Below are 23,703 nucleotides of genomic sequence, written 5' to 3'. Positions count from 1 at the left end.
ATTGCCCATCTGTGTCTACCCTGTGTGTTCCGTAACCTTTTGAGCTCTCTCTGCTTTGAAGTTAACTGGCCTGGTAGGTCCCCTCAAATGCGACTAAGACATGTATTACTGAGAGAATTTTTGTACAACCACCCATTGGTCACAGAGACGTGTTTTGCTTGGAATAAACCCAGGTATGAACTGAAACTCTGGTAGCAATACTTAGTGATTTACCCTCATATATCAGTCAGGTTTTTTTTGCAAATTTTGTGGTAGCTTTTTCCCCCCACTGTGTCTTTATACAGAAAAGTGAAGTGCTTGCATGAGCTATATTTGCATGGAACCAACTGTATTCTTAAGGGATTAAAATACTGATAATTACATCTTTGGACCCATGGTGTGGCACTATAGGATCAGCACTGGACTGCGAACCACAAGGTCAACAGTTCAAATCCACCAGCCACTCCTTGGAAGAGTTGCTATGAGTTGGAGCTCTGGTAGTGTAGTGGTTATGAATCGGGCTGTGAACCACAAGGTCAGCAGTTGGAAACTACCAGCTGCTCTGTGGGAGAAAGATGAGTCGTTCTGCGCCCGTAAAGATTTACAGCCTCGGAAACCCTGTACAGGGTTGCTATGGGTCGGAACTGACTTGATGGCACTTAACAACAACAACCTGAGTTGGAAGTGACCCGGCGGCACTTAACAACAACAATTATACCAACTCTGTGGTACATTTAGACATATTTATGACTGACTCAACACTTAATTTTTTTGGCCAAAAATACTTCCCCAGTTATGTGACCTTCCCCTAGGAAAATCAGTCTAGCTTAACAGGATGCTTTCACTTGACTCTGATCTCAGAAGTACTGTCTGACATGATTGAGCAACAAGGGCGGGTAGGTGGGTGGACAGGCTGCTCACAGTGATCCTAATTTAACCTGCACCTGCAAGGATTGAAGTGCTGCCGCTGAATGTACTGGGACCATGGACTGTTTCTGTGGAGTCTGATTTGTCTCTGTACCCAAGAACTGCTGGGTATCACCCCTTGTCCTTTTAGACTTGCCATGTAAACATTTGTTTGGCTTGTCTAAGTTCAAGGTCATTTGGTGGCTTTGAGGTACCAGAGTGCCAGTTTGTCACTATCTTGTGTCCTAAAGTAACTACTGACTAGGTTTTTGTATGAGAACCATTATCAGTGTTTTACCTACATTTTCAGTTTTATGTTCTTGTGTTTACAATGAGATCTTATCCTTTCAGGAAAGAGCTTCTTAACGGATTTTCCTTTTTTTCAGTCCTCTAAGGAACTCTGGTAGCGTAGTGGTTACGAATCGGGCTGCGAACCTCAAGGTCAGCAGTTTGAAACTACCAGCTGCTCCGCGGGAAGAAAGATGAGGCTTTCTGCTCCCGTAAAGATTCACAGCCTCAGAAACCCTGTTCAGGGTCGCTATGGGTCGGAACCGACTCGATGGCACTTCACAACACCAACAACTAGGGTGTAGAAGCTCTGGTAGTGTGGTGGATTATGTGTGGGGCTGCTAACTGCAAAGTCAGCAATTCGAATCCACCAGTGGCTTCTCAGGAGAAAGTTGATGTTTTCTGCTCCTGTAAAGATTTGCAGCCTCCAAAACCTTATACAGGGTCAGTGTGAGTCAGAACTGACTCAGTGACACACACCCATCAACCATACAGTGTTCAGGAGTCCTGGTAGCGTAGTGGGTTATGAATTGGGTTTGATAACTGCAAGATCAGTAGTTTGAATCCACCAGGCATTCTGTGAGAGGAAGATGAGGCTTTCTGCTCCCGTAAGATTTTCAGCCTCCGAAACCCTATGCAGGGTCGCTATGAGCCAAAACCGACTTGGTCGTAGCACTTAACACTAACAATAAGATAGACCCAGTTACCACAAATTACATAACAGTTTATGGGACCACTCTTTAGGATAAGCACTGGACTGCTAACTGTCAGATTGGTGACTCAAACCCACCAGCTGATACTTGGAAGTCCTATCCAGGGTCTCTCTGAATCGGTACTGACTTGATGGCACTACAGCAACGACCAGATTTTTGGTAGCAAGTTAGACACTGTCATATTTTACAAAGCCAGATGAATACTTGCAATTATATTTTATTAATCTAACCCTGTTGTTGCTAAGTGACATAGACTTGGTTCTGACTCATAGCCACAGTCTTGGAGCCAGTCCTTTGGGGTCAGGGAGGGAAGAAAGAATCCACAGTGCAAGCTGACCAGCCTCTGTCCACCCTCTGCAGGAAGAGAATCAAGGAGGCAGGAAAGATGGACACAGCAAATGGCTGACAGCCAGGGAAGTGAGGTATGGCGTCTGGGGTACCCAGTTGCTCCTGCTCTCCTTCCCCCTGGGATCCAGAGCTAGTTGGATCCCTTGCATAGTGACCACAGATAGTCTCTCAATGTCTTCTCTACAGTGAGCACAGCATATGCCTGGGCTGCATAGAGACCAGTGCAAGTGCCCACAGCAAAGCCCAATACCTCTCATTCCCTTAATTTGGGTACCACATAGCCTGCCAGGAAGGCCTTGAAGAACAGAGAGGATAGAGTGAGCCATCCTGGGCCAGCCACTGTTCATGTCGTCTTCTACACACCACTGCAAGTACTCCAGCTGGTTCTTGAGAAATGCCAAAGTCCTAAGCTTGGGGAGAGAATCCTTGTCATCTAATCTCTGGCACCACCTCTCCACATACCAAGGGTTAGTTAGTACTGCTGATGATGGTGGCAGAGGGGGCTGCTTATGCAGCTGGTGGCCTCCAAGACCTCCAGAACACCTTTTCTGGACCCCTTCTAGCGGCTGCTGCCAGCCCCATGTCCCTGCTGCTCCTTGTCCTGTACAGCCTCATTTCAGGCTTACTGTCTTTATACACAGAGTTACCCCGACACTTCAGAACCTCTTCTTCTATACTTCTTGTGTGTTCCTGAACATAGGTCTATATGTGGGCAGTGGTTCTGGCCCAGGACTTCTGGAGAGCATCTCAGCATGGGCGGCACTTGTGGTGCTGAGTCAGGCCCTAAGTGGACTGCTCATGTCAGTTGTCGTGAAGCATAGCAGCAGCAGTCCACATCTCTTTGTTGTGTCCTGCTCACTGGTGGTCAGCACTGTGCTCTCAGCAGCCCTGCAGTGGCAGCAACTCTCAGCTATCTTCTTCCTGGTCACACTACCCATTGGCCTGGCCGTGCTCCTCTAGCCACTATCCCTGACCACCTCCACTCTGACTCCTAACCCTGTAGATTGGGTGCCACCATCAGAGCCACTTCCTAGTCCTCTCCTCCCCTCAGCAACCCTATAACAAATGCCTTGTGAGAAAAACTGGGAGAAGTGGGTGAATGAAGGGGTAACTAACTCCTGGGAGACGTGAAAAGTGGGTTTAGATAGAAAACTCCTTACCCTCCCTTGAAGTTGTTCCTGACTAAGTAAGAGAGCGTCAATATTTAGGTCCCTGATAGGGGAGCTTTCCTGACTCATCCTGCTGTGGAAGACAGGTAATTTCTTTGCCTACTGTGGTCACCCTCGCAGAACCCAGGTTCCCATGTCTGATGCTGGCTGCTATGGTGCATGACTTCCCCTAAAGCATACTACCTCCAACTGTCATGCAGAAAGACCCAGTTACCAGATTACATAACAGTTTCCAGGGCCACTCGGTCAGCTCTTCTTCCAACAATACCTGGGTGACAGACCTTCTGCTCCCTCCACAGTGCTGCTCCCCATTCCCAGCTTTTTTTTCCTGGAAACCCCATCTTGGAGCTTATCTCATCTGAGGAAATGTTGCCCCTGGGTCCTGACTTAAACCTACCCTCTTGACCTCTCTGCTCACCTCCAAGTAGTGAATCCCACTACTCCCTCTCAGGCCCCTAAGAGGTACCATTCTTCCCATTCTGGGTCCTGCCTCTGCCTAGTAGTGTTCCAGCTGCTTCCTAGTCAGGAAGTGCTGCCGAGTGAACTATGGCCAGGCACACAAACACTTCTATGGCTCAATCAGTGTGTCTTTAACTGCATAAACAATTGTTAAGTGTCTTTGAGTCGGTTCCGACCCACAGTGGCCTTGTATAGGGTTTCTGAGGAGCATCTGGTGAGCTTGAAACACCAACCTTGTGGTTCAAACTGACCTTGCAGTCTGGCGCATTATGCCACAGCGCTACACCAGTCTTAAAAGTATTCTGGGATGTAGGGTGGTTCCTACAGTCGGCAAAAAAAAGTTCATGAGCAGTCATCTCAAGTACAACTATTGGTCTCTCCATGTACAAAAGAAAGAAGAGTGATGAAAATTGAGGATGTTTGGAATCAGCTAATCCATTGGAACACATGAACATCAGTCTCCATGACTCTGAGACCATAAGAACTAGATGATGACCGGCTACCACTATAACTACTCTAAAAGGGATCTCATTAGAAGGTCCCGGTTAGAGTGGGAGAAAATCCAGAACAAAACTCAAAAATTATAAAAAAGACTGGGCTTACTGGTTAGAATGAGACTGAGGAACCCAAGACTATGGTCCTCGACCTCCCTTCAAAGGAATGGAATGGAACTCACCCTGATGACCCAATTTGCAACCAAGCAGTAGATAGGTATATAGTGGGGACAACAACACTAGTATCAGCAACTCAAGATCAGAAGGACTGCATTTACCTGAGGACAAAGTTGGGAAGGAGGATGGTGGAGTGGAAATAAGCGCAGGTAGGAAGTGAGATAGCCATTGCTACATGGAGGGGATTGCAGTCATTGAGATGAAACGGAAGTCTTTGGTTTTCCATGTAAAACTGATGATCTTTTAGTAAACCTTCACTCAATTCACAATTAAAAGTTCCAAAAAAAAATTCAATTTGTTTTTATAATCTGCTTTGTCTAATTACTCAACAGCTTATTATATTTTGTGTTTCAGATCCCAGATTCTTTGCATTGACATTGAAGAGCACTAAGATCAGAAGATGAGTGAACTTGACCAGCTACGGCAGGAGGCTGAACAGCTTAAAAACCAAATTAGAGTACGTAGCTACATATGTGTTGTGTTTCATTCATTATATGTCAGGTGCCATCTGTTTTAGAAATGACTTAGTGCATGGTTTTGAGGCTTTTATTTTCTAGTTTATTCCACCTTATTGAATGAATGTACATTAAAACTTACTGTACAAGTTACACAATATCTATTTGTACCTTCAATTCTTAACCATGGGAATTCATTTTTGACGTTGTTTTGGTCACTGTACTTTGGGTGTGATGTTGTGAATATTAAGTTGAGGGAAAGAAACTTGTTAAAGAGGAGTTTTTGCAACAATAATAAAATATCTAAGGTATACCAGATTTTGAAAGGCGGTGTTCCTTAGGAGTGGTTTTTGGACTCTAAAACTTTCAATAACTTTCATTGAAGATACAATGTTAGACTGCAGTGTACAAAGGATAACATTCGCAGAATTCTCAAAAATTAAATTCCAACCTGCGACTGATGTACAGTGTTGCAATATAAGGCCCCTGAACTTCAAAAGATTTACTTCTAAAAGATATTAATTCTGTTCTTTCAGTTTTGTTAGGCAGTGTTTTTAATGACAATTTTATAGAAGCCCTTTAATATAAGTATTCAGACTGTTGGTAGGAAGAGGAAGAGCCAAAAGGTGGATGTAACCAGGAGAAGTCAGCTCCTCCGTATAGCCAGAGAGATTTTTGTCCATTCAACAAAGGAGCATACTCTCCCTGCTTTCTTACTTTCATCTCTTGTTACCTGATGCTGTCCTTCAGAGCGTCACTTGGTGGGAAGTTGAGAGCACCTGCTACATGCCCAAACAACAGATTGGTTTTTGAATCGACTGTAAAGATGAAGCCTAATTATTTCACCTTCAAAGGCCAGTTATGTTCAAAAAGCCTAATGGTAGTTGGCGACAGAAACACCATGTTCATTGTAGCCAAGATTTTTGTGAACTTCGAGAAAAGATAATAGAATTAAACTGAAAATCAAAGAGGAAAGAGAAAATAACCTTTAATTGTAAGAATTTCTAATCTTAACATTTAAAACATTAGCTATACCTTAATTAAAATAAAGAACACTTTTAACTTTAAAAAAAAATTTTTTTTTTTTTTAAGATTTGCTCAGATCAGACTTGCTTAATATGACTGGTTATATGTATACACACTCACAGAATTAGTAAAATACATGGTATTATATAAAACAATTTCTTGAAGTGTAATTTAAATGAAACCAAAAAGTATTCTCTTTAAGATTTTGCATGATATAAGTTAGACCAGGGTTGGGGAACCTTTTTTCTGCCAAAATTTATAATATCATTCACAGGCCATACAAAATTATCAACTTAAAAAATTAGCCTGCTAAAGTTGGTCAAACATGTAATTAACTCACCCTTAATATGATGACTGGAACTGTGGTTGCCTTGGCAGGGCCGGGCCAAAAGATTTCACGAGTTTTACACGGCCCGTGAGCCAGATGTTCGTTCTCCACCCATTTTAGACAGTCCATTTTGAAGCAGTAGTGGTTTTGGTAAATAAATCGAAACTGGTATGTCAATCCTTAGTAGTAGTGTGTTTTGGGGTGGGTTTTTTGTTTTTAATTCAAAATACTCTCAGCTGTTTACCACCTACTTTTTAAAATTATTATTTAATTGTGAATTGGTTGAATGGTTTACAGAGTACATAATGTTTTCCATTCAACAATTCATAAATATTTTGTTTCATCTCATTGATTGCAAAGTCCTCAGTGTAACATCACTTATCCCATTTCATCCCTGTGCTTCCTGTTTCCATTCCTCCGCCTTTTCTAACCCTTCTTAACTTTGTCCTTGGGTAAATGCTGTCCTTTTGATCTCAGGTGGTTGATTATTTGCGATGTGTTTACCTTACTAGTGTTTACCTCTGTTGCCTTTAATTCTTGCACTCCTCCCTGTGTCTTCCCCTGCCTCCCATCTTTTTTTTGCCAAACTTCTTATTGCCTTATCTTGCCTTCACCTTCACCCAAGTTAATACATTTTGTCGAATGCCAGTGGCTAGAGGGTAGATAGGTGCGTACCATCTGCTTTGGAGATTTTATTTTTTCATCTCTTTTCTAAGCAAGTTTTAAAAGTACAGAAGTTAGGATTTAGAAAGGCTAGGAAACTGTATTAAACATGTACTTGTAGTTACTAATTTTTAAGTTTACCCTAAATTATTAGCTTAGCTGGTACATATTTTAAGAAATTCTGTTGTTCTGACAACTATAAATTATTGTTCATAAAGAGTGGATTCAGGTATATTCATAACAAGTAAATAAAGTTTGTGTGGCATGTGTGAAAGAAATAATAGATTTTAAATGAAAATAATGGTTGGCATTGAACATTTTACAACATCAGGTTTTCTCGAAGAGAGAACTGTGGTGGAACCACCACACTGGAAAGTCCTGTCCCACCATCTGGCCACATATCCCACCTCACACATCCATCCATGTGACTACATTGAAGTGTGAAAAGCAATTGATTAAATGAATTTTAATAAATTTTGTCTTAAATAGCATATCTACAGTATTACCACTTTAACATGATTAATACATTTTCACTGGGAAAATTGGTGTTCATTTTTTTCATTCTAAGTTTATAAAATTCAGTGTATATTTCATGTTTGAGGACTCCTGGTGACACTGAAAGCTAGGCATTGAACTGCTAACTTCTACGTTGGGGGCTCAAACCCACTAGCCACTCAACAGGATGCATATGAGGCTGTATGCTCCCATGAAACCATGTATTAGCATTGCTATGAGTCTTCATTGACTCTGTGGCAGAGTTTTTAGAGTTTTTTTTTGTTTTGTTTTGTTTTGTTTTCGTGGTTTATTTAGGCTTACTGGTACAGTTGTTTTTACGAGATGCATCTCCAGTGCTCAGTGTGGCCCCTTGTGGCTGCCATTTGGGGCAGTGCCGTTCTAGACCATTCGCTAGGAAAGCAGTTGAGCTTCACACAGAAGTGAGGAGCACTCTCCTCTGCACACATTTTTATAGCCTTTGTGTCTGCAAAGTGCTGTGCGAGGTACCACTCTTTTGCACAATACAGGCACTCCATTACACCAGATGAAGAGGGCAAACAATCAACAATTACTTTTAAAAGAAGAAAAAACAGCTTTTTTTTTTTTTCTGGTTACCAAAGGGGAATACATGCCTGTTAAAGAAAGCAGAAAGTGCAGAAACAAACAAGAGGTGTTAGGTAATTCTAATAGAAGTTATTTCTTTCTTACAATTGTTTTAAAGCTGAAAAGTCTCTTAAGGACCATCTCCTCTTGCTTCTATTTGTGAGGAAACAAAGGTGCGCAAAGAAAAACAGGCTGAACATGGGAAAATCAAATACCTTAAAATGTATCATTGTACACACTTAATAATAGTTTTTAAGACAAAGTGTTATGTCCCATCTCCCCCAGCCCTACCCCATGTGTTTGCAAAGCTATCTCACCAGTGTGGCAGGCTGGCTACATTGTGATGTTTGATCCAAATGTTGTCACTAGGGACTATGAGCAGAGCCAGGAGTTCTCTGTGCGTTGTTCTGTGTGTGAAACATACCCAGACAGAGTAAGGAATTGACCAAATCTGACTGATGACTTGTATGTATGTCCTCTGGTTTAAGTAGACAGAAAAGGCAAACTTCTGCATATGGTGACATTTCTCATCACAAACAGTATAGATGCTTTTGCACTAAATAACATATCTTTTGTACATTACCTTCCTGGGTTGAAATAGGAATTAATCTAAAAATTTATAAAAGATTTCAGTCTTCCTCCTTAGCTGCTGGCATAGAAATACTTGATTAAATCATTTCTTTGTTTTTCATTTGTAAGCAGAATGACTTCTAATAATAGTACAATTAAGATGTGGTCTAGATCTTTGTTCTACTTACAATAGTCATCTCTGAGTATATTTATACCTTCTCCACTGATAAGTATTCCCACTGACTTCATCAAATAAATCATTGTTACAGTGAGGCTGTTTGCTCCTAAAGCTTGTCTCTTAGGAATGCCTCCCTTACTTGCATTCCAGCATGGATGCCTGATACACATAGGTGCCAGTTGGACTTTTGGAAGTAGGGGCTCAAAAAGTGGAAATGCTTTTTTTTTGTTTTCCATTGGAAATTGTCATCATTTTTCAAAGATTTCCTTTGAAAATTTTATGAATTTGTTACCTGTCCACACCCAAATTTTGAACCTTTTTTCCCAATGTCTGATTTTTTATTTATGAAGTATATATGCATATCGTAGCTCTAATAGTGTAGTGGATATCAGTTGGGCTGCTAACCTCAAGGTCACAGTTCGAAAGTACCAGCTATTCCATAGGAGAAATGAGATTTCAAAATTCATGGTTTAGTAACTTTGTTTACTTAGTAGCATTTGAAAAACTTGATTAGTATATCTCCATAGTTGATGAAGCATAGTCTGCAAAGTCTTATCTGAATTTGATTATCTGACTCCAAATCCCTTGACCTTTTCCATAGAATTCAGAAAAAAAAAGATTATGTGCTTGAAAATGAAGTCTAGAGGGCAAACTCTTTGGACTGGACATTGATGGGGTTTTTTTGGCCTTTTTTCTTGGACCCTGCCCCTTTTGACTTCACATGGACAACTCTAAAGACTAAGTGGGAGGCATGGGCAGGGTCTGTGTACAAGCAAGGCTGCTAGACAGGAAGAGGAGGTGGCAGCACCGGGTTCTACTTGTTGTGCCAGCCTTCCAGAATCATCCTCTCGGTTCTCAGGAGTGTCCTAGTGCTAGGGAAGGCAATTTGCTAATCTCAAGTATATGTAGAGATGGTCACACAGTTCTCTATATTTGATGTGGTCCAGAACCTAGATGAAGTATTATCTCAGTAGTCCAATGACTGCAGTGGACAATATGATACTAGGGGAGAGAGAAGGAAAACACACCCCATCCTTTTGCATTCCATTTTTGCTCTATGGAGGCTCTGCCTGTAACCTTGGTGTAAAGGCTTAGAGTCAGATGTGTCTGAAGTATCACTGATTGCTCTTTGTGGTTGTCACTTCCTAGGATGCAAGAAAAGCATGTGCAGATGCGACTCTTTCTCAGGTAAGAGCCCCTTTAATCAACTAGAGCCATCTGTATGGCGCTCAGGTCAGTGCCTAGCAGCTCTCACACCAAGGACCTCTAGAATGAACTCTGTACCAGCTCTGATTCTGTGTAGTGAGGTGGGACAGCCCGAGCCCACTACTTAAAGATTCCCTGTCTGATACTTGTTGTTGTTGTTGTTAAGTGCCGTCGAGTCGGTTCCGACCCATAGCGACCCTGTACAGGGTTTCCGAGGGTGTAAATCTTTACAGGAGTAGAAAGCCTCATCTTTCTCCCGCGGAGCAGCTGGTAGTTTCCAACCGCTGACCTTAAGGTTTGCAGCCCGATTCGTAACCACTACGCTACCAGACAAGAAATACCTGAAAAAAAAGCACCTCTCCAACACTTCAATTCATATTTTTTCTATAGTGGCGATAAGAATTTAAAAATAATGTTATTGTCTTAAAATAAGATTTAGAAGCTGTAACTTCCACAAAGCCTATTCCAGAATTTTGATTTCTAAAGCCAAACAATTGAATAGAAATATGTGGGTAGAGTAAGTTCTACTGCAAATGATTCATTTTTTTTTACATTGCCCTGGCGTGGCACTATAGGGTAAGCACTGGACTGTAAACCACATGGTTGGCAGTTCAAACCCACCAGCTGCTCCTTGAAAACCCGATACAGGATCACTGTGACTTAGAACTGATTTGATGGCACTTAATAACAGTGCTTTAAAGGGATGTGTTTTAATTGGGGCTAAACAGTGACTCCGTGCTGTAACCACTGGTCTTGTATTAGCAACAACAAACAGTAAACTAAAGAACATTATATTGTATTTGTTGTTGTTAAGTGCCGTCGAATCGGTCCCAACTCATAGTGATCCTGTATAGGGTTTCTGAGGCATTCCTGGTGAGCTTCAACCGCCATCCTTGCAGTTCAAACCAACCTTGTAGCCTAGCACATTAACCCGCAGCGCAACACCAGGAGTACTTATATTGCATAGAAATACCTGAATTCTCAGATAAACTTTAAAACCCTGGTGGCACTGTAGGATAAGTACTAACTAGATTGCTAACCAGAAGGTTGGAAACTCGAACTCACCAGCTGCTCTTCAGGAGAAACATGGAACTTTCTGCTACCATAAAGATTTACAGTCTCAGGAAATCCTGTACAGGGTCTCGAATTGACTTTGATGGCCATAGGTTTAGTTTTGCTATTGTGACACATGTATTCCATTTGTGAAACTAAAATAATTAATGTCTGGTTTTCTGATACGTCATGGTAAATCCACAACTATCTGCATCCAGTTTGATGCCTTGAGTGGTAGTATTGCAGTTGCAGAAGCTGTCAAGAGGAGGATGCCTGGGGGTGGGGGGTGGGGGAGCACAGGCTGTGCAAAGGGAACAGGGGTCGTGATACTAGAGCACAGCAGAGGTCAGGTTCAGAGTAGCAGGTAACATGTTGGTGTTGGACAGCAGTTAAGCATGGTGGGTCAGATGAAGAGTTGGAATCCTCAAGTCGCCCCAGATCCTGGAGCAAGGGATGTGTGGGGCCTGTGGCTGAGGGGCATGGCCTGAATCATAGGGATGAGGGGAGGAAGACAGGAGCCCTGGGGTGTTGATTCACTTCACTACAGACTGAGTATGCAGAACCTTCCTTTTTAAGATCACAAACAACATCGACCCTGTGGGACGAATCCAGATGCGAACCAGGAGAACGCTGAGGGGGCACCTGGCCAAGATTTATGCCATGCACTGGGGCACAGATTCCAGGTACCTGGGGACTGGATCGGGCATGATGCATGTGGGAAAAACAGAATGATTGTTGTCATCATAAAAGAAAATTTATAAAGTTGAGTCAGATAATTCAATAAAACACTATGTGACTGTAGCTAACTCTTTTCAAACACTTAGCATACACTATTCTTAATATGCCTTTCTTTCCTTCAGTAGTATTTTTTCGTGTTTACCAGAGTGGAATTTTTGCTTGGCTTTGTCTTTGTTCATGAAATTGTCTGCATTGGAGTGTAAACAACTAGAGAACAAAAGATTCTATCTTTAGCTTGTTCTATACAGTATCCCATACAATTCCATATGCAAATGAGGGCTAGCTTAGATCATTTTAATGATGGCAGTAGTCAGAAAAGAAACAAAATGTCCTCAGTACTCAATCTACTTTGAAATATATTATCAGAAGTAGAAGATAACCAAATTGTGTGTTGGACTTTGGATTTGGACTCCCATGTGTGGTGTCATCAATATCTTAATTAGACACAGTTCCATTCAGGCAAGATCTGAGCCCAGGCACGTCCTTGGCTACCCAAGCAAATTGCTCTCATTTGGCAGGCCAGACTCCAGCTCAGTTGGTAGGGATGGCCTTATACCCAGCTGACTTAAAGAGGGTGGTCAGTGCTCTCAGCTAAGAAGAGCTGGGTTGTTTCAGGAACTAAGTAAAGTGTATGTGGCCAGAGCATCAGAACTATGGCATGCTTCAGGCGAGGCAGGAGGATTAGTGGGTTTTGTGTGTGTGGCTATTTTGTGTATGGTTTTATGTTCAATCTGAGTCTTAAATGTTCTGAAAGGCCAGGAAGCAGGCAAGCAGGTCAGAGTTCAGGGTAGTGGTTACCTTGGCAGGAAGGGGCTGCTCAGGAGGCTGGTAAGTATCATGTTAGTTGTGTTCTTGGCTAGGGTGGTGTAGATGCTTTATGTCTTCACTCTGGACAGTTAACCTTTCATAGTGTCCGTGTATATACAGAAGTCCTCTTTTAGCATCACAAGCAAAAGAAAACAAAAACATGAATGGTATTAAGAGACCCTCTGCTGCCATCTAAATCACTGCTATTGGTCGGTACTGTTCTGAACTAAAGAGAATGAAGGAAACCAAAGGCTCAGAGAAGAAACTAGTGGTTCAGTTGGATCCTGGCAGCAGCTGAGTAGTGGCTCTTTCTGCATATGCTTTTCGCTTCCCGAAGCATGACCTCTGGTGTGGCTGTCTGTAATGGTGTAATCAAGGTGTTCACTGACATGAAGGTGCACCAGTCATCGTTGTCAGAGGAGAAGTACAGCAGGAAAGCTGTGCTCTTGTGTCTGAGTGAGGACAAGAACATCGTCCTAGAGAAGGGCTGATGATGTGGGGCTAAATCTATTTAGCTCCAAGGATGCCATCAAGAAGAAGCTGACAGGACTCAAGCATGAATTACAAGCAGACTGCTGGGAGTAGGCTAAGGACTTCTGATCCTGGCAGAGAAGCTGAGGGGCAGTGCTATCATCTCCCTGAAACACAAGCCCTTGTGAGACTTCTGAAGCCAGCCCCCTCCCTTCCTGGAGCATCTAGCAGCCCCAGACCTGCCTGCTAGGAGCTCCTTCCACCTTCCTGCTAGACCTGGACCCTTCTCCCTCCACCCCTGACAGTTTAAACTGCTTTTGGTCTTCTGATTCCTCTTGGTTTGAAGTAGACCTAGTCCCCCAGCACTCACATTTGACCGGGCCTATATATTTAAGGAGGTCTGGTTGCATAGTGGTTACGAATCGGGTTGCTAACCTCAGGGTCAAACTACCAGCTGTTTTGTGGGAGAAAGATGCTTTCTGCTCACGTAACGGCTTACAGCCTCAGAAACTCTGTACTGGATTGCTTTGAGTCAGAACCAACTTCACAGCACATCACCACCACCACCACATAAATTTTTTTAATAGTATCCCCACTGCCCATCTGTCCGTCCTCTTTCTAGGATGCTTGTATGCTTGTTGTTATTGTTGTTGTTAGGTGCCATCAAGTTGGTACTGACTCATAGTGACCCTATGCACAACAGAATGAAATACTGCCTTGTCCTGGGCCAACCTCACAATTGTTGCCATGCTTGAGCCCATTGATGCTTCCACTTTGCCAATCCATCTTGCTGGGGGTCTTCCTCTTTTTCTGACCCTCCACCTTACCAAACATGATATCCTTCTCCAGCGACTAGTCCCTCCTGACACAATATATCTAAAATATGAGAGATGAAATTTGGCCATCCTATCCTCCAAGGAGCATTCTGGCTGCACTTCTTCCAAAACAGATCTGTTGGTTCATTTGGTAGCCCATGGAACTTTCAATATTCTCCTTGAACACCATAACTCAAATGCATCAGTTCTTCTGCAGTCTTCCTTATGCATTGGCTTGTGTGCTTAGTTTTGTATATAAACGAAATGTTGTAGAAATGACTTCACTGCTTAATGAGTCCCCTCCCCTTTTCTCCTTGTTTCCACTTGTTTGAAGGCAAAGTCAGTAAGAAACTTTTGATTTTTTTTTTTTTAAAAAGGAAACTAGTGTACGGTACAAATAGTCTACACAACCAGCCTCATCTATGCTGACCGAGAACTAGATGATTCCCAACTCCCACAACCGGCCATTCTAATAAGGGCCACAATAGATGAACCCTTATACAATGTGAAAACATGTGGAACAGAACCTCAAATTAGAACACAACAAAAACAGGCCTTCTGGACTGACTGAGATTGAAGGGCTCCCTGAGACTTGTCCTTACATAACTCTCCAGACCTTGAATTTTGAAACTAACCCCTGAGGTTACCGTGGTAACTAAATAATAACATTGTGCCACCTATGAGTACTGTGCTCCTTTTAAAAATCACCTGTATGAGACAAAGATGAGAAGTGTAAAGAGACGGGGAAAGTAGATGAAAGTAAAGGGAACAACCAGAGTGGAACTAATGAGCACTGTGAAGAATATAGCAATCTCGGTGAAAAACCTGTGTAGGAATTATTGAATGGTAACCTAAACTGCTGTGTGATCCTTCATCAAAAACACAGTAAGACGCTGTTTTTAAAAGACAGAGAGACCTTCTGATACCCAGTCATTAGCCTCTTTGAGTACAAAGCAGATATGTTTTGTTTTTTAATTTGCTTTAATTTCATAAACAAAGGATGATGTGTAAAAAAAAATTTTTTTAATAACTCAAATTATACATCCATAAATATATAATATATGGGTGCTTTCAAATAGTTGGGTGATTATCAGTTTTTCGTTCAAAACTACATATTAGATTTATATATACATGTATGTGCAAATGTATACGAAGGGGCTTCAAAAAGTTCATGGAAAAATTCCGTTATCTTTTCATTCCATTTTTCATAACTTTTTAGAATCCACCTTTGTAATATGCTCACCAGTATATTGGGAAGCACGGTGACTCCGTGCTTCAACAAGTCGGTGGTTTGAGCCTACCAGCCGCTCCACAGAAGAAAGATAGGGCTTTTTGCTCCACAAAGATGTATAGCCTCCTACACCCTACGCAATGTTTCTATGAATCGGAACCGATTCAGTGTCACTTAACAACTCCAGTATATTTATAGTACGTTCATTTCTGCATAGTTGGATTATATTTTTTTTAGCATTTGAGGTCCTCTTGTCAGTCACATGAACTAAAGCTAAAGTTTCTTTCCCCTTTCTGAAGGTCTTCTCTCATCTGATTAAGTCTGGTGGTATAAAAGGGGTGAAATACATCTAAACCAAACTAGCCTTGGAGGTAAAATGCAAAGGCACTTCAATGTTCTTGAGCCTTTCGGACTTACTCTTAACTCGTCTCTGTTCTGATCACGGATGAGCATGTCAGTAAAAGCTCTAGGAGGCAAAGCAGACCCAGTTCTTAGAGTTACCTGACCTGGGATTAAGAGGCAAGTTTTCTCTCATCTTCCAGAAGGCTAAATAGGCAGCTTAGCACTTTCTTTAACCCCCTCACGAGTCAGCAAGTATAAAGGCTGTTTAGCCAGAGGGTATGTCTGAAAGTGACCTTCCCGACCCTCTCAGCCTAGGAGGATGAGCTTATGAGTCTGAGACTCAACTCACAGTCAGAAGTGACACAGGTAGAACCCAGAAAAAATGCATGGAAACACAGGTATCCTTGAACCTAGATGCAGAAACTTGTTTTCAGAAGTTGCAGCTGCACACTGAGTTGTGTAATTAGTGTTGACAAGATTTTTATTCCATGCCAGTCTCATTGTTGATATCTCTTAAAGGAAGCTTGTGCTTGGTGCATCAGAATGTCAAGTTTGACCGAAAGCATCAAAGTTATGAAAGTGACTAGAATGAGTTTTACTTCCAGTTCATGATCAGAGCCTTAATTCTGCACATAAAGACAGCTCTTTGCAGCTCAGATTCCAAACTTAGCATGGCTGCCCAGTCATTGGGATGCAAAATGATGGTGTGGTGCTAGTCTTCTGGTGGCCCAGCCTGTTCTGCTCTAGTTTATCGTGTCTTGACAAGGCAGCAGGAGACCTCCTTATGTCTTTAGGGGTCCTAGATTCCTCTTATAGCTCCATCTCTGAAATGTACATTTTGGGGGGAGTGTGGAGAAAGGACTGTCTTTTGAATTTGGAATATTTCGAATCATACTATTCCTTCATATCCATCTATGTCTGGTTTTTTTTCAGGTCACATTATATTTATTAGAGACTGTAATTCAATATATTTCATGAAACAAGTTAATTTTTCCCCTCACGAATGGGATTTAGAAGAATAGAGATACTCCAACACAGAGATCATAAAATAATCTTTGAATGAAATCATCTTTGAATTGACATAAAAATCATTTTAAATTGAGTATTAATATAACATGTCAATATGTTTAAATACACATGGGGAAGTATTTTCATCTATGGCAGCTATACTTTATATATTTAATTCATAAAATTACTTACAGTATTGTATTGCTTTACTGTGAAATTTTATAGTCAACTTTTTGAGTCTATTTATTACAGTGCTTTAGTTTTTCTAAAGAGTAGGGAAAAAAATAACATGAAAAAAGACCTCACTTTGATCCATGTTTAATACTCTTCTTTGCATTTACTGATTTCTAAAGCACTTTATACATGCAAAGGGTAAAGATAAATGAAAGTCTACATCAGCTAGATGTATATAGCAGTTATATTCATTTTCAGTTTTTTAGTTTGAGAAATAGAACAAAGGATGGCAACATAACTTAAAATCAAATGGAAAATGACTTTAAATGTTTGAAATCTATTTGTTTAACTGAGGTAGAGATTTTAAGATCTGCCTACTGATTTAAAATGTTAAATGCATTTAGAATATACTTCAAAGTCAATGATTTTTTTTTTTTTTTTTTATGTTCCATGACTTTTTATTTTGAACTGAGTGATAATTTGCATGAAAGAACATTGGCTTTACACCATCGTTTCATTGCAGTGATTACAATCTCCTCCGTGCATCATCATTCAACAGTATTTGCTTCCATTTCCACTGTTTGTTTTTTTAAATTTGGGGGGTGGGGCTGTGTACGCAAAAACACTTAGGAATATATAGTAATGTAAACAACCAAAGGGCATATTCTGCAAGCCTGCCTCCTGGCCACCAGCTTTCAGTGCCTCTCTTTCCATGAGTCCAGAGTCCTCAGCTGCCCTCTCTCTCCATGTCCTCATCTCTGCCTCCATCTCTGGTGTTGCTGCTTCTCTGGATAGGGTCCCGCATTCCACTTGTGCTCTTCTCCCTTGATGGTCCTAGGGTCCTCTCTTTCCAGACTAAGATTATCAACTCCTCCGTTTTTGTTACATTACAATTGAGACAGTTTTAATTAGTTATAGTAACAATTACTATTGAATCATAAGAATCTTAGCTCCATCTCTTTTAACCAGACCCATCTAGACAAGATGAAAACTATTCAGTGGGGAATCTACCTTCCCCTGCACGATTCTTTTTTTTTTTTTAAGGTTTTTAATTGTGGATTGAGTGGAATTTTACAGGGCAGGTCATCTGTGTCTTGAAAGATTGATGTGTCTCAAATTTTACTTGTAAAGAAAAGAAGCAGTTATGGGAAGAAGTCACCCATCTTGACTGACAACAGGGAGTGACCCTGGGTATTGAAGTTGCCTTTGGAGCCGAGTACTCTTTAAGTGTGTACTGTTATCTATGAGAATATTTTCTGTCAGCTTACAAGTTGATTTAACATATTAAACAGAGTTATTTTTGCTTAAAAATAAGTGTGCTTTATCTTAAGCAGATGAAACACTGAAGCATACATTAGGAGTCTCTGGAATTCTAGCTTTCGTTTGTTGCCTTTGTAGCATTTTGTGTTGCTATCCTGCTGAGGTGTTTCTTTTTCTCTTTCTCTCCAGGCTGCTAGTTAGTGCCTCGCAAGATGGCAAACTTATCATCTGGGATAGTTACACCACCAACAAGGTAAGAGACTGCACCGTCCCATCTTTAGGGATCCGGACATGGTGGAATTTCTGAACTCTTTGTTCATACTTCTTCCAGCATATGCTTGGGGTTGTTGTTGTTGTTATTAGGTGCCATCGAGTTGGTACTGACTCATAGCGACCTTATGCACAGCAGAATGAAACACTGCTCGATCCTGGGCCAACCACACTACTGTTGCCACGCTTGAGTCTATTGATGCTGCCACTTGGCCAGTCCATCTCGTTGGGGGTCTTCCTCTTTTTCTTTGACCCTCCACTTTATCAAACATGATATCCTTCTCCAGCGACTGGTCCCTCCTGACAATATGCATGGAGTAGGGAGGGGAAAATCAGAGTAAACTCGAGTTTTTAGTAATAAAGTCATGGGGGTGAGGTGGAAGCCAGATCATGTGACTAGCAGACATTACTGTCTCATCTGGTGGGCTTGGTACAGTTCTGCCGTGGTGTGTCATCTCTTGACAAAGCAAATAGGTGAGTACCTCCTCATGTCCCTGGGAGACTTGGATTCCAGTTCTAAGCTCAATCTAGGAAATTTCATATTTTATTCTTTAGTTATTAATGTTACAAAAGATAATCTGAGAGGCATTATAATTTGAAGTATCATTGTCAGATTATTTTAATTGTAATCCAAAATTAATTGTATTAAATGAAAAAGTTCCAAGATCGAATTCAGTTTTATTTTACTAGAGAAGACTGAATGCATGTGAAAGGTTGCGGGACTTACACAGACGTGTGATGTCCAGTTTGGTTGCTTCAGTAAAAATACTTTGTGTTTTTAATTAATGTGTAGCCATCGTGATTGCCCACTGAAGTGTCTTTTATTCAGTTTTGATAAGGAGACAGGGCTGCCTTTGTGTCTATGTCTACCTAACCTCAAGGTATAGCTTGAAGAAAACTTAAATGCTCTTTCCATTTGCTGCGCTGGATTTTAATTCAATTTTCCTGTCACCTGACTGGTCATATGTATAAGCGTTTCTCAGAACCATGTCCTACTTTTTTTTGCTCCCTTAATCTCCTATGGAAAACAAGTTTTAACTCAAGATAAAAATGATAGCATTAGAGTTTAATAATCTGAGGCCTGACCAATTTGCACCACCTGTGCACCTGTTCCCTAGGTCCACGCCATTCCTCTGCGCTCCTCTTGGGTCATGACCTGTGCATATGCCCCTTCTGGGAATTACGTGGCTTGTGGTGGCCTTGATAACATCTGCTCCATTTACAATCTTAAAACTCGTGAAGGAAATGTACGCGTTAGCCGTGAGCTGGCCGGACACACAGGTAAATACCTCTAATAACCTTGAAGCCATACTACACGCGGTTGACCTAGGGTACACTTACCACTTTCCAATAATTACTTAATGAGATTGATTCAGATAGAAGGAACAGTTGGCAATAATGACCAAAGTGTTCTGAAAACCAGAGACAGTCCAGAAACGCCTCTGCCAATGAGAAGCCTTTAGGTAATAGTGATGCAGTGGTTCTGACTTACATGTCTAAGGACCCAGCACTTGGGTCACTTCTATAGGACCTGCTGGGAGCCACCTTCCTTTACACCTGAGTATATAACACCATTTTATCCATTGTCTTCGCAGTCAGCTTCCATCGATTGCCTTTCTATGGGGAATTCCTCATTGAGATGTTGTATGCACATGCCCATAAACACCTACCCTGACTTCGTATCAGCTACATACTTGGAAGCCGAGTTGAGTTCTGTAGGCTTAGTTCTTTTGAACATGACTAACTTTGCATGATGAATGGTATTTCATTTTGACAGGATTTAGTTTACCTATAATAACACAGTTATAAGAAAAGTTGCAGTTTTTCTGAAAAAGATCTTAACACTAATATTTTTGCTTTTGTAACTGTTCTCAGTTCACAAAAATATCCCTCAATATTTTTTTTGTCATGACCCCATTAGACTCACCTATTTCACATGCAAAAAAGAAACTTTCATAATTAATGAAGTAAATAATGCTGCTTTTGATACCAGTGAAGTAATCTGTTAAATAAATTGATTTGGTCCAGATACATGCAAATATAGAGTCCTGGTGTGGTGCTGTGGCTTAACACGCCAGGCTGCAAAGCTGTTGACTGCAAGGTTGGCGGTTCAAACTCAACAGCTGCTCCTTGGAAACCCTATACAGGGTCGTTATGGGTCGGAATTGACTCGACGGCACTCAGCAACTCCATATTTGCACTCAACCATATGCACATATGGAGTCCTGGTGTGGTGCCATGAGTTAAGGCGCTGGACTGCAAGGTCAGTGGTTCAAACATGCCAGCTGCTCTTTGGAAACCTCATACAGGAACCGACTCAACGGCACTTAACACATGCAAATATAGGGGTCCTGGTGTGGTGCTCTAGGAAAAGCACAGGGTTGCTAATCGCAAGGTAGGCTGTTCAAACCTACCAGCTGCTCCTCGGAAACTCTGTAGAAGGTCACTAAGAGTCAGAACTTAACATGTGTAAATATATGCGCCTATATAGTGCCTGCATACCATTGATTTCTGCTCTTTTTTGCTTCCTTCCGTCCTTCTTTCTACTTACTCTATGGTTAGTTTATTCCAAATGTTCTAGTTTCTAAGGGTGAAACTTTATGAATTTTAGACCTTTTTTATTTTCAAATATAAGCACTTGTTGTTATGTGCCCTGGAGTCAGTTCCGACTCATAGCGACCCTGTACAGAGTTTCTGAGGCTGTAAATCTTTACGGGAGCAGAAGGCCTCATCTTTTCTCCCTTGGAACAGCTGGTAGTTTCTAACCGCTGACCTTGAGGATCGCAGCCCGATTCGTAACCACTACACTACCAGAGCTCTTAATGGCTATAAACTTCCCTCTGAGCATGGCTCTAACTACATCTCACAAACTTTGATATCTTTTATTTTAATGATCATTGCTTATGTATTTTTTATTTCCCTTGAAATTTCTGGTTTGGTTCACAACTATTTAGAAGTATTTTGTTTCATTGCCAAATATTTGAGGTTTTCATCAATAACTTAAACTGTTACTGATTTTTAGTTAAATGCCATTGTGTTCAGGGGACATTCACTGTATCATTTCATTTCTTTAGCATTTTTTGAGACCTATCTGGTAGCATAGTGGTTACGAATTGGGCTATGAACCACAAGGTCAGCAGTTCGAAACTACCAGCTGTTCCATGAGAGAAAGATGAGGCTTTCTGCTCCTGTAAAGATTTACAGCCTCACAAACCCTGTACAGGGTCACTACGAGTCAGAACCGATTTCTCGGTACTTAACCACCAACTACCAGGTGGTAAATACCTATTTTATTTCTGTAAATTGCTGAGAGAAAGATGTTAAAATCTCTCTAGTTGTAGGTTTGTCAATTTCTCCCTTTAATTCTGTCAGTTTTGCTTTGTATATTTGGAACTTTTTAAGTAGGTACACATACTTTGATGATTTTTGTGTTTTCCTGATGGAGTCACCTTCTTATCATTAAACTGCTCGTCTTTTTCTCTGGATATGCTCTGTCGCTTGTTGTTGTTTAAGTACTGTTGAATGCCTTCTGACTCAGCAACTCCCTGTGTAGGATTTCTGAGGAGCAGCTGGTGGGTTTGAGTAACTGACCTTGCAGTCCAGTGCTTATCCGACAGTGCCACACCAGCACTCCAGATTTCTCTTAGAGTCGAGTTAATCTGATACTTGTATAGCCATCGAGCCTTCTCATGCTGTTTGCTTGTTAAGCTTTTTTTCTCTATCTTTATGCTTTCAACTTAACTGTGTCTTCATATTTTGTTGGAAAGGTGAAGCTATTGGTAGTGGAAGTAGTCATGTGATTAATCGAGTTGGTAAACGACACATAGGAGGTGGTGTTTGTTATGTGCCATTGAGTCACTTCTGACTCATAGCAACCCTGTAGGGTTTCCAAGGAGTAGCTGGTGGGTTTGAACCACCAACCTTGTGATTAGCAGTCCAGTGCTTATCCTACAGTAGCACACCAGTACTCCGTATAGGAGGTGAGCCTTCCTTGTTATCAACTCTTAAACGTTTCTGACTTTTAAATAGTGTTTAGTTCGTCTCTGTTTCATGTAAAATTGGATTGTTGAGTTAGGTCTGTGCCACTTGTTTAGTCCTTTCTGGGTTTTTTTGCTTTGCAGGTTCCTCTTTTCTTGTCTTTTGGATTCCTTGAATGATTTTGTAGAATTTTCTGGAAAGGTCATAGTTTAGAAACCCTAGGAGGCAGTTCACATGGGGCCGCTTTGGATTGAAATGGATTCGACAGGACCTAATAAATAACCTTGTTTTTCAGGAAAACATCTTTGATTATTTTTAGTGGTTGATCTCAGAATTTCAATGTACGTCATAATTTTTAATGTTCACTTAGAGTTCATATTGTACCATCTTATATATAATGTTAGAGCTTCTTGTCATAAAGGCCCATTTCCCACCACCCTCCTCACTCTTCATGTGTGTTTTCTCCATGTGTGTGTGTTAGAAGCCCCACAATACAGAGTAGCTCAACATTACTTATGTCATTTCTCGTGTTTTTACTTCTTTCTGAGTTTTCTTTCTGGCACCCCTTTAGCTGGTAGAACTTTTTAGCATTTCCCAGAGTAATGCATGTTGGTTGACATTGAATTAGTTTTCACTTATCTGAAAATATTAATTTTGTCTTTTTTTTTTTTTTTTTTAATTTGAGATTTTTATTGTGGATTGAGGGAAAGTTTACAGGGCAAATCATCAGTTTAACATTCAACAAATCATCTACCTTGTTTCATTACATTGATTATAATCCCCTCCATATACCATCAGTTAACAATATTTCTCTCTATCCACTTTAAAAAAACCACTCAAGCATATATAATAATTTACATCTCCAAAGGGCACATTCTGCAAGTTGACTCCTGTCCACCAGCTCTCAGTCCTTCTCTTCTTAGTCCATGAATCTAGAGTCCTCAGCCGCACCCCCTCTCCAGGCCCCCATCTCTCCCTCCATCACTGGTGCTGCTGCCTCCCCGGATAAAGTCCCGTATTCTGTTTGTGCGCTCCTCTCTTGATAGTCGCAGGGTCGTCCGCTTCTGGACTGCAAGATTAACCACTCCCCTTTTTTTGTTACAAAACTTCCACCTTTACAATTGTGACAGTCGTGATTAGTCATGATAACATTTATTCACTATTGAAGCTTATGAATCCTATCCCCATCTCCTTTCACCAGACCCATCTCCAGGCAAGATGACAGCTATTCAGTGGGACTCTTTCTTTTCCCCCATACTCCTAAACTAAACTCCCTCTTGAAACCTTGTAAGTCAGTCACTTCATGCCTTTATTACCCCCTCATTTTTAGGTAGCCAATGTCTAAGTTGCCCGTCCCTATGTACCCTGTGTACAGAGCGGATAGCATTGATACTTGATTTGAAGACTCTTTCCCTCTCTGTTGGTATTTAGAGTAACTCCCGCTCTGAGTATAGGTCAGGTTCATCATGAAGATGTATCTTCTGTCACTGTAGCTGTTC

General features: G+C 41.2%; 1 protein-coding gene across 1 annotated transcript in view; it reads left to right on the top strand.

Moving 5' to 3' along the window:
• The window catches only part of GNB1 (guanine nucleotide binding protein (G protein), beta polypeptide 1), a 60,780-nt gene that overhangs the window by 17,739 nt on the left and 19,338 nt on the right, over positions 1 to 23,703 (top strand). The window contains exons 2-6 of the mRNA XM_006871726.1: positions 4,888 to 4,990; positions 10,001 to 10,039; positions 11,687 to 11,793; positions 18,146 to 18,209; positions 19,345 to 19,507. Of these exons, the coding sequence (XP_006871788.1) occupies positions 4,934 to 4,990; positions 10,001 to 10,039; positions 11,687 to 11,793; positions 18,146 to 18,209; positions 19,345 to 19,507 (430 nt within the window). The 5' untranslated portion in view covers positions 4,888 to 4,933. The remainder of the gene's footprint in view (positions 1 to 4,887; positions 4,991 to 10,000; positions 10,040 to 11,686; positions 11,794 to 18,145; positions 18,210 to 19,344; positions 19,508 to 23,703) is intronic.

This window comes from Chrysochloris asiatica, unplaced genomic scaffold, assembly GCF_000296735.1.
Source record: "Chrysochloris asiatica unplaced genomic scaffold, ChrAsi1.0 scaffold00173, whole genome shotgun sequence".
In the NCBI taxonomy this organism is placed as follows: Eukaryota; Metazoa; Chordata; class Mammalia; order Afrosoricida; family Chrysochloridae; genus Chrysochloris; species Chrysochloris asiatica.
This window is presented reverse-complemented; position numbering and strand designations above follow the sequence as displayed.